Genomic DNA, 11,070 nt, shown 5'->3' with positions numbered 1-11,070 from the left:
TTATTAATCCAGCTGATAGCACTACATATTTTCTCAATATTTTAACATTGTTGTGTCATCATTTCCATACAGTGATAACAAACGAGGCTTGTCACAATGATTGGTTGCTTATGTTGGCAACTATGCAGAAATATATAAACTGACAGTATTGTAAGATCCAAACCTTTATTTTGCCATTCTGAGCTCCAGTTGCCAGTAGATCTGTGTCCTGACTGAAGCACATACACAACACAGCATCATCCATCATCATGAAGCTCTCTTCGGCCTGGTACTCAACTCTTCATTTTATTTTTTAATTTTAATCTAATCTAATCTAATCTAATCTAATCATCATCATCAATAGTTAGGCTATGTCAGGAATATTCAAGAGTTTTGGTTCTCTAAATGTATTCTGCAAATTTTCTGTTATTATCTATAGACAAATTTCCCATTAATGCACATTTAGCTGCACAGTTTGTACACTGACTTAAACACTAGATCATGCTTAATTGGACTTAATTAATTGGAAGTTTTAACAATTAAACACTATTTTCCCTATTTAGTAGGTCACAAAGTTACACAGTTCTTTCCAGGAAACAGCCTAACTCATTACAAAATGCTTCTAAAAAGACAGGTGGTAAAAAAGCACAACCTATTTAAGTAGGCTTATTTGGGACATGGAGCTGCTACCCCCGCGACCCGTTACCGGATAAGCGGAAGAAGACGGATGGATATTTGGGACATTTATTTACGCATTGTAAGTTTTGTGATTAATCACAGTTCACATTTATTTCTGCTATTTTTCTTAAGTAGATATTATTTTTAGTATAAGGCATGAGTTGTAATATTGCACTGGTCACAGTGATCAAAGTTCAGCGCTGTGAGCAGGATTTGAACCTGCGCGGGGAAACCCCATTGGATTTCGAGTCCAACGCCTTAACCACTCGGCCATCACAGCTACGTATTAATTCATAGTAGGGCATTCAATTAACAAAAACATCTAGACCTATGAGTCAAAATTTTGTATATCTGTTTGGATTTAGACAACAAGCCAGTCTGAACTGTGTTCATGGGGTAATTGCTTAAGCGAATGAAAGATGACGATGTCAAGTCCCACAAACTGAGGTCAGCTGCTTGGGAGTCTTTTGGATAATTGTCATGGATTTCAGCAACAAATCAAACGTTTTTGTTTTGTTTTTTACATCAAACAACAGCTGATTTCTGCAGCCCACCACAGAGGTGGACATGCTGTTTTGTTCAAGACCAGATACAAGAATGCTGATTCTGAGATAAAAAGAAATACAATAAAATGCTGGAGGCCTCAGTGGAACACAAGGGGTCAAATACATCTTCCTTTAGGGCCATTGCTGCTGCTGCTGCTGCTGCTACCATCAACACTGGTCTGTAAACAGCTGTGAACATCTGCAGGTGGTGTAGCCTATCCACAAAAGAATAACTCACAGTACCTATGACACCTGGGCCGTCCTGGGAGTCCTGTATAGTTTCAGTGACCAGAAGGCTTTTGAATATAAAGCTGCAGGTCACTAATACCAAATTATCTAGCCTACATCAGGAAGCAAGGCACAACCTGACCTCCCAAGTCAAAGCAAAACATAGGCCTATTACAGTCTTAGGTGTTACTTGTTGTTATTTGTAGCATATTTATTCAGTTGAAATGTACAAGGCTGTTGCCTAGATACTATTGTATTACAGTGTAGGCACTAGGCTATATCTTTGGCCTCAAAATGCCTATATTAATCTTTGTATAGGTGTGATTTGGCATTCACGCTGGTTTGACAAGGCCTGTGCAAGATTGTTGTGTAGCCTATAGTTTTTGTTCTGATGCATGCTGTGCACGACCATCGCCACAGAAGAGCGATGGACCCTCTGTCAGGGATTAACGAGGTTTACCAGCAGGTTTATTTCCATGGTGTGGGCCTGTAAGCAGAGGCACGTAGATTAAATAAACACTCAGCACTTAAGAGGCAAACATTGTAGCTGATTAACACTCACAACCCGCTACACCCGCAATGTGTGATTACAGGAAGACATTGTCACAGTGCATGGCTGGTAATGTATGCAGTGATTGAGTCAAGGCGGCACAGACGCACCAAGCTCTGTATTTGCATACTGATGAGCACTGAGGTGATTTTCCCTTTAGAGGACGTTAGGAGCTTTGCTCTTGGCTCCTGTACAATTGTTCCTGAAGGCGAGCACGCTCTGAGCTACGAGATTCTGTCCGTGGTGCTGATCTGTTGCTGACTGCCGCTGCAGCATATCGAAGCGCAGCCGCGTCTCCTGCACACTACGTGCCCACATAATGTTTCTTCTGTAGGCTACATTGCGTCAGGGAGAGTGGGGCGGGTGTAGCTCCACGACTTTGTGTGGCAGCGGCAGTCACAACGTTTCGGGACTGCTGCGCCCACCGCAAAAAAATGCGAGACACTTTAGAGAAGCACGTGTAGTGGGTGGTCCTCAGCACACTGCTTTCACGTGGCTCTAGCGAGCTCCGAGCCCGGCCGTCAGTCCAGTGGCAACAGCAGGAGACAACATCAGCATGGCTGTGGAGATGGAGCCTGCGGAGTAAGTGCGCTTTCCTTTTTGGGGGGTTTTGGTAAATAACGAGTTTTCAGTGATAGTTTGGTGCTGACAATAGAAAAGTAATAATGATAAGACCACCTGTGTGACTATACAAAAAGAAAACATCAGTGTTTCTTAAGGTGCGTGGCTCTTTTATGGATACATAACATAGCATCACTGATATTCATTTGGGGAATTATAATTTTGCTGCGATGTTTACGTCTTTCTAAAAGTTCAATCTTACAATAAAATGTGACATCATGTCTAAGGATGTGAAACGTGTGCCTAAATGTTTAATTTAAAGAAATCAACAACATGAAATAATCTAAATGTGGCCTTTATATCTGTATTTTTTATGACGCTGATGTTATTGATTGTCTGCGTACGGTTTGTGCACCCATGTGGGTTTGTTCAGTCGGTTGTGGAACCTCCCATACAGTCATTGCTACGTGTTCTTTATTAATACTGTTTAGGCTATTGTGTGGTCACTATGCTGCACATGTCGCCTGTGAGGCTGCTCATATGGTCGCTTTAAGCCATTTAATCTGATGGTCTGATGTTCTTGCTGATTATGCTCAGACAGAGGCGGCTCCGGGATGTTTTGCAGTCACTATACAGACGTCCGTTACATCAACGTGCCTGTTGATCTAATATGCTCTCCACCCCCTGGCAAGGATGTGGATGCTTTTTTTTTTGTTGGTTAGATATTTAGTCTTTCTGTGGGAAAACGTGGGGATGGAGTAGGCCTACATTATTAAATGAAACTCTTGTGGGGTGATGTTAATTGGAAGTCCGTTTTGCATAAAAAAAACTGCCATATGATGTGAATACAGTCACCTGCTACTAATCCATGTCTCCGTGGACTATCAAAGTTAAAGCCCTGCAGCTGGTGCTAATGGGGTGACAACAGAGGGGACATGGGATGCAGCAGAGTTGTGAAAATGCTAAGCAGGTTGCTCTGATGTGGGACAAAAGTCCACAAGCAGCAGGATCCCTGTCTCGTTTTGCCTGGAATGGCTCACTCATGATCTTTTCTTTTGACAGTTTTGTCAGACAATCTATGGCCACACATATGACAGCATCTGAGAATAAAACAGGGTTTCAGTGTCTAGTTGATCACTCAGGATCATTGGAGTGTGACATAGTGATAAACACTGAGATCCAGACATGGCAAAAAAAAAAAAAAACACATCACATACACAGAATTTCTTTCACAGATTTTTTTTATTGGTGTTCAGGGGCGTAGCACAAATTCTGGATGCTGTACATAGGCATTCTCCATGGGCCCCTCCCCGCATCCACGGCTATTCATTCTAGTATCTTTGTGTATCTTAGTATCTAAATACTCAGTATCTCAGTCCCCTTCCCCCCCCCAGTCCAATGCCCCTGTTGGTGTTGCTTGTACACAAACTGCTCTCATAGAAACAATTCCAATCCTTGTATGATGACTTAACTAACACTTAAAAGTGTACTCTATAGGCCTACATGCTTTGTAGGTATAGGGTCAGCATGCGGTTGTAACATAAACCCTTCTTGTCTAGTGTGATCCGCCTGATAATGCAGTACCTCAAGGAGAACAACCTCTACAGAACACTGACCACCTTACAGGAGGAAACCACCGTCTCGCTCAACACAGTGGAAAGCATCGACAGCTTCATTGCAGATATAAAGAGCGGCCACTGGGACTCCGTCCTGCTGGCCATCAAGTCCCTCAAGTTGCCCGACAACACACTTATTGACCTTTATGAGCAGGTGAGCTTTTGCATGGATCAGCTAATACCTTTCTTGGCTTGATTTGTTATTCAGCAACATCTGATGAACACTGATCTCTTAACCAGGTTGTAATGGAGCTCATTGAAATGAGGGAGGTGGGAGCAGCACGCTCACTCCTCAGACAAACTGACCCGATGATCATGTTGAAGCAGACGCAGCCAGAGAGGTACATCCATTTGGAGAACCTGCTAACATGCTCCTACTTTGACCCTCGTGAGGTAAGGACAATTGAGTTATAATTTTTCATTTTAAACAACTGTATCACTAATTGCTTTATAAAGTAACGTCCTCTCCGTCTCACTACAGGCGTACCTGAAAGGTAGCAGCAAGGAGAAGCGGCGCAGGGCCATAGCCGAGGCGCTGGTGAGGGAGGTCAGCGTGGTGCCCCCTTCTCGCCTCATGGGGCTCCTGGGACAAGTTGGCGTGAGTATACTGATCAATATCACTCTCAATTCTCACTCTAATAATATATCAAGGGGAGCCACTTTATCAATATCCATATCCATAGCACTCGTTGATTGTGTATCAAAGATCCAACTATCTCCCTTATTTCTCCTCTTGTTCATTTCTTTCTTCTAACTTCTTACTATTAGTGATGGTGTCCTACATGAACACACATTATCCTGCCACAGTTTGAACAACAGTTTGAAGTGAGCAGGGCTCGGTTAGGAAAAGGTGATGTCACTTACTTCTGAAATGCCAGCAATTTGAAAAAATGTCACAATATTGCAAAAAAAAAAAAAAAAATGTTTTTATACTCTGCTGAGATGGAAAAATTGGTTTATCAATAAAAGCCAAATGTGAAAAAGTGCAATTGAAACAGATTAGTGCATATTTGAATAATGGTCGTTGATGATCACACACTTTCTATTTTCTATTGGGGATTTTCTAGAAATTTAGTTTAAATTCGCATTGAAACTCGACTAACATCAATCAAATCTGATCAAACCACACCTACACAGTCCTGATGAAGCAGATTAAGGAATGCTGGAGTGTTAAACTTTTTATAAATAATAACTAAGGGTGTTTTTCTGAACAGTAACTTTGAATTTTGCTCATGTAGTCATGAACATTTATTTTACAGAGAAATACTTTAGAGTTATAGTGACTGTAGCTTCATTGGAAGAAGCAGCACATTCGAAAAAATGCAATAATGAAACTATTCTCAAACCATCAATTTATCTGTATTTATTTGCAATTCATTGTTATATAGTTCCTTTGGGTATGAAAGCGTGGGAGCTCAATTTCTTGTGTAGCAGATGGCCCACCATGCATTTCATATCCTCAGTATTACAGTAACCTGCACTGAAACTGCTTTAACATAAGCTTGTGACTGTCAATACTTGCAGTGATTCCAAGAACGTCTTAAAGAATTCATCCCACTGATTCTTTGCTATTTTTAGTATTTAAACAGAGACAGTGGTACATTTTTTCCAGTGAAAGGTTCCCACGTTCATTATTATGCTGGTGCAGACAGGATTGGCCTGTTTGTCAGAACCTATAATGCAGTGTATGAATACTAAAAAGTATAAATTATCTACTATGATTGATATTGTTCTGGCTGTAGTATACAATACATAATTGTACTTAATTATAAAGCTGACATTCAAACTGCAACAGGACTGTTAATTTAAAAACATATACAGAAATGAGTAAAATTAAATTCCCCAATAAATTATGACTTTATCTCTTTGTTTTGGGAGCTGTTGCATCCACCTTCGCAATTAGTTTTTTTTTTTTTTTTTTAAGTTTTCAAGCTTCAAGTAGTTCCTTTACTTCCATCAGACAGAAACACTACATTTAAAAAAAACAATCAATTTGAATATTCAAGTTGACATTTCTCAGTATTCTTGATTTTGTCAAGATCTTGACATTGACGGAGTGAAATAATCACAAATACTTGATGTTTTCTGTTGACTGTTCCACAGTCTATGAGAATACAGCAGTATGCAGGTCACGTCTTCCCTGACACGACCATCGAAACATCTGGCAACAAGGACAAACATGTGGAGAAGGAGAGCTTTCCAACACAGCTGTACCGCCACATCAAGGTAGACCAGCAACGGTTCTGATTAACACAGAATTACAAATTCTTCTTCATTCTTTATACTACAGTGTAACTGATTGCTTTACTCATCTGAAGGCACATGACTTAGTCTCTGGCTGTGCTCTCATCAATTGCATCCTGATGGAGCTGCCTGAGTTGTGTGGTTGAATTGAATGGTCAGCCTACACAACTACAGACTGCAGCATGGTGGAAAACGTAATGTTTCCCTGAGGTTGCTTGATATAAGTTTGTGTTTTATATCTTTTGGGTTTGGATCACAGGCAGCAAACCAAATGGTGATCATATTTTCTGTGTCGTTTTAACCTACAGTTTGGGCGGCGGTCTCATGTGGAGTGTGCCCGTTTCTCTCCTGATGGCAAGTACTTAATCACTGGATCGGTGGACGGGTTCATCGAGGTCTGGAACTTTAACACTGGAAAAATTAGTAAGGTTGGTTATGTTTCATGTCATTCAGACATGACACTGGATAATACTGATAATAGTTATATTAGTTATATTTCTAATGTATTGTTTTTTCTTTATCTTAGATAAAGTTTTGGAAACTAATACCTGTTACTGTAGCCGGTGTCTGTTTATGTTGTTTATATTTATTATTTTAACAATCTTTTAATGCTGTTCTCTTAGTCAAAATACATTTTAATCCTAACATTTTTTTTTACCTGGTTAAATAATAGAAGAAAATATATATTACAGCAAGTATATATGACAAAATATGATGGAAATATGTTATTCCTCCATTTATTTTTGTTAAATAATTGTTTATCTGTTCTGTGTGTGTGTGTGTGTGTGTGTGTGTGTGTGTGTGCATGGATGGATTAGGATTTAAAGTACCAGGCCCAAGAGAGCTTCATGATGATGGATGATGCTGTGTTGTGTATGTGCTTCAGTCAGGACACAGATCTACTGGCAACTGGAGCTCAGAATGGCAAAATAAAGGTTTGGATCTTACAATACTGTCAGTTTATATATTTCTGCATATTTGCCAACATAAGCAACCAATCATTGTGACAAGCCTCGTTTAATGATACGTCTTGTTGTCACTGTATGGAAATGATGACACAACAATGTCAAAAAATTGAGAAAATAGTGCTAGCAGCTGGATTAATAATATTATGTTAAGTGTCTCATCACTTCTTCTCTCTCAAAAATGTGTGTGTGTGTGTGTGTGTGTGTGTGTGTGTGTGTGTGTGTGTGTGTGTGTGTGTGTGTGTGTGTGTGCGTGCGTGTGTGTGTGTGCGTGCGTGCGTGCGTGCGCGTGCGTGCGTGCGTGCGTGCGCGTGCGTGTTGCTGGCAAAGGTGTGGAATATCCAGAGTGGCTTGTGCCTGTGGAGGTTCGATCATGCCCACAACAAAGGTGTGACTTGTCTAAGCTTCTCCAAGGACAACAACCAGATCCTCAGTGCCTCCTTTAACAAGACCATCAGGTCAGTTTTAACACAATTCATATTGGTAAAGCTGAAACACTGAAAGTGACTGATATGCATAGTGATAACATCTCTCTCATAAGTTAAACTTGACCTGTAGACTAACTGGAGACACATTGTGCACACATACTGTACATTCAAAAGAGAAGTAAATACCTGAATTCACAAATGATAGAATGATGCATATGAACAGTTCTAAAAGAGAAACAAAACAAAAAACATGGTGGGAGCCTTTTTAAATGTCTGAAGCCTTGTTGTTGCAAAACCTTGCTCGTCTACTGTTGGAGGAAGTGAGCTCTCTCACTGACCTCAGATATGATTCTCTAAAGGCGTACACATGAAAATTGCTTTAGCTAGAAGGCAGTGAGCTCTTTTTACAGCCCATGGTGGATTAGCAAAATGTTGCCTCAAAAAGCCATATAATTGATAACAGACCTGGCAAACAGAAAAGGAGTTGGCAAAAAAACTATGAATTTATATCTCTTTTTAACCCTTGAATAGTTTTCTCAACAGTTTGGTATAGCGCATTTTGAGTTGTGGTTATTTTGTTGCAAAATTAGTTGAATGTAAATTTATTGAGCATCTCTAGCACTCCCAGGGTGCACTGCCATGTTCAGATCCAGACCTTTTCAGGTGATTTCCTTTCAGGAAGTTATCAGCAGAGAGATTGCAGCCCCTTTAAAAAATTAAAATCCTGTGATCAATTGGGATACATTTGGGGTGATTCTTTTTTATCAACCATTTGGTGGAGGCTCATAATAATAATAATAAAAAAAAAAAACTATGCTTTTTGGTCAGTTAAAATAGAATAGATTTGAGATAGAACACACACACACACACACACACACACACACACACACACACACACACACACACACACTCAAATACACTGAATCCCCTTGTTGAGTATCTATTTCTGACTCCTGGGGTGTGGGGGCTGAGCCTCTCTGCTGTGTTAGAAGCACATGTTCTGTGTGGGTATAGCTGACAGAGACCATGTGCTCAGGCACAAAGCTGCAATGTGTATTGCAAACTCCACGAGCTGGGAGTCTGAATTGTTTACATACGCAAAATCAAAGTCCCAAGGACGGAGTGAATCAGTGAGCATTAGGCGTCTTGCCATGGTTTAGCTGATCTGCACCCAGTCACTCCAGCTAATATATCACACTCAGCAACACATTTTGTCTGCAAGGAAAATCCACTCTTGAGTTGAATAAACATGGATTTTTAATGAGTCAGAGCTGCTGTTTTATTTGAATTCATGTTTTTTTTTAACAACATAGTCAATGTCCTTTTCAGAATCCATGAATTGAGGTCAGGCAAGTTGCTAAAGGAGTTAAACGGCCATTCATCGTTTGTAAATGATGCATCTTTCACTCAAGATGGATCTCACATCATCAGTGCCTCCTCTGATGGCACAGTTAAGGTATAATGAGCAAACTATATGACTATAGTTCATGTCTGTGCTGCATCTGTATTACTGAGAGAGTGTCACTCAATACATTTTTTTTCATATTTATGTGCATATTTTAGATTTGGAATACAAAATCCTGCGAGTGCATCCACACTTTCAAATCTCTGTCCCGGACACCAGAAGTCCCTGTCAACAACGTGATTCCTCTACCCCAAAATCCAGAGCACTTTGTGATTTGCAACCACTCCAACACAGTGGTCATCATGAGCATGCACGGTCAGGTGAGAGCTCTCGGACTGTAATCTACACACAATCAATATTCAAATCTAATGAATAACAGGGACTTTCATGTCAAGATTGACTGCATTCACAATGCTAGAAGTCTGCCATATACATGATATTTATACATATTATTCATATTTACTGTTAAAAACAAAACAAAATTAAGCTCTGTAAGGCTGTACTTTGGCACAGCAATGCTTTTTAGCTAAATGCTAATGTCAACATGCTCACAATGAAAATGCTGACATGCAGATGTTTATGATGTTTAATTATTAATTAGTTGCTGTAGATGGGAACTTTAATAATTTTGGAGCTATTTGGTCATAAACCAAAGTACTTTCATTGTTCATTTTACTATCTTTGTCTTTAGCTTGTAGCATAAATAAAATATGAATACATTTTAGTTTTGCTAATGTTTGTAACTGCCTGTGCACACGCTGAGGAAGGGCGCTGCCCGAAACGTCCGTTGTGTGGCAATAAATTATCAAATTGGGGTGCTGTCCTAGTAGCTTTATTTATGATTATTCACTTTTAGGATCCAGCACCCAGTCTTCAAAACTTTCTAAGTAGTTTCTAGTCCTATTATTTATTATTTATTAGTTATACTAATACCAACACCTGAACATCTTTGTAGAAGCCATATCTTGTCCTCTGCCCTCAGACTGTGAAGACCTTCAGCTCAGACAGAAAGGAAAAGGCCGACTTTGTGTGCTGCACCCTGTCACCCCACGGGGAGTGGATTTACTGTGTGGGAGAGGACTTGGTGCTGTACTGCTTCAACTATACGACAGGAAGGCTGCAGAAAACGCTGACCGTAAGCGATAATATTCACTCATTCTCAAAGTCTTTGAGAAGAGGCAGTTCATCCACACTCGGCTGCCAATGTATATATATTTTTTTTATCTTGTTATTTTCTGTCCCACTTGATGCTCTGACTGTGTCACTGCTGCTGTGTAGCAGCCCTACAGGGCGCTAGCGAGGTAACAGTGAGGCTGATGGGAAACGGAGAATGTGTGGTGATCTGTGTTGCTCTGCACCAACAGGTACACGAGAAAGATGTAATTGGCATTGCTCACCACCCACATGAGAATCTGATTGCCACATACAGCGAGGATGGCCTCCTAAGGTTATGGAAACCTTGAATTGTCTCCTGCATCGTGAAATGGAAGACCCAGAGAACCTTACAAGTGGTTAGAAAGCAATTTATTCATTTCTATGTAATAAAAAAAGATGGATTAATAAAACAAATGGATACATTAATCCATCAGTAATTATTCACTATAAGGTCCATTTAGTATCTGGTCTGGAGCTTTAGGTCATGATCTTTATCAGCAGATGATTTTTCCCAGTTGTCATGGGAAGTTCAGGTTACAGCCAATGAGAGTGTTTGTTACGTCTGATGGTAGATTAGAAAGATTTTGCTACATAGTGGGGAAGTGGAAAATTAATAAAGTTGGCAAATGGAAAAAAAAGCAAACAGGAGACAAGTTGGTAAATCAAAATGGAAATTGAGAAAATAATCTTTTCAATCTCTCTTTTAAAGATAAAAG

General features: G+C 40.0%; 1 protein-coding gene and 1 non-coding gene across 2 annotated transcripts; one reads left to right on the top strand and one right to left on the bottom strand.

Annotated features, from left to right (window-relative positions):
* Positions 1-855: 855 nt before the first annotated feature.
* On the bottom strand, positions 856-937 carry trnas-cga. Its single transcript has one exon. It is a non-coding gene; the product is annotated as a tRNA-Ser (tRNA).
* A 1,144-nt stretch (positions 938-2,081) lies between these two features.
* On the top strand, positions 2,082-10,983 carry LOC116034271 (WD40 repeat-containing protein SMU1-like). The gene is made up of 12 exons (XM_036000038.1): positions 2,082-2,562; positions 4,101-4,311; positions 4,398-4,550; positions 4,639-4,755; positions 6,261-6,383; positions 6,710-6,829; positions 7,220-7,336; positions 7,697-7,824; positions 9,124-9,250; positions 9,358-9,519; positions 10,182-10,334; positions 10,564-10,983. The coding sequence occupies exons 1-12, from the start codon at positions 2,537-2,539 to the stop codon at positions 10,660-10,662; spliced, it is 1,536 nt and encodes a 511-aa protein (XP_035855931.1). The 5' UTR covers positions 2,082-2,536; the 3' UTR covers positions 10,663-10,983.
* Positions 10,984-11,070: the final 87 nt, after the last annotated feature.

Source organism: Sander lucioperca, chromosome 4 (genome assembly GCF_008315115.2).
Source record: "Sander lucioperca isolate FBNREF2018 chromosome 4, SLUC_FBN_1.2, whole genome shotgun sequence".
NCBI lineage: Eukaryota > Metazoa > Chordata > Actinopteri > Perciformes > Percidae > Sander > Sander lucioperca.
Note: the sequence above shows the minus strand (reverse complement) of the source record. Positions and strands in the feature narration are given on the sequence as shown.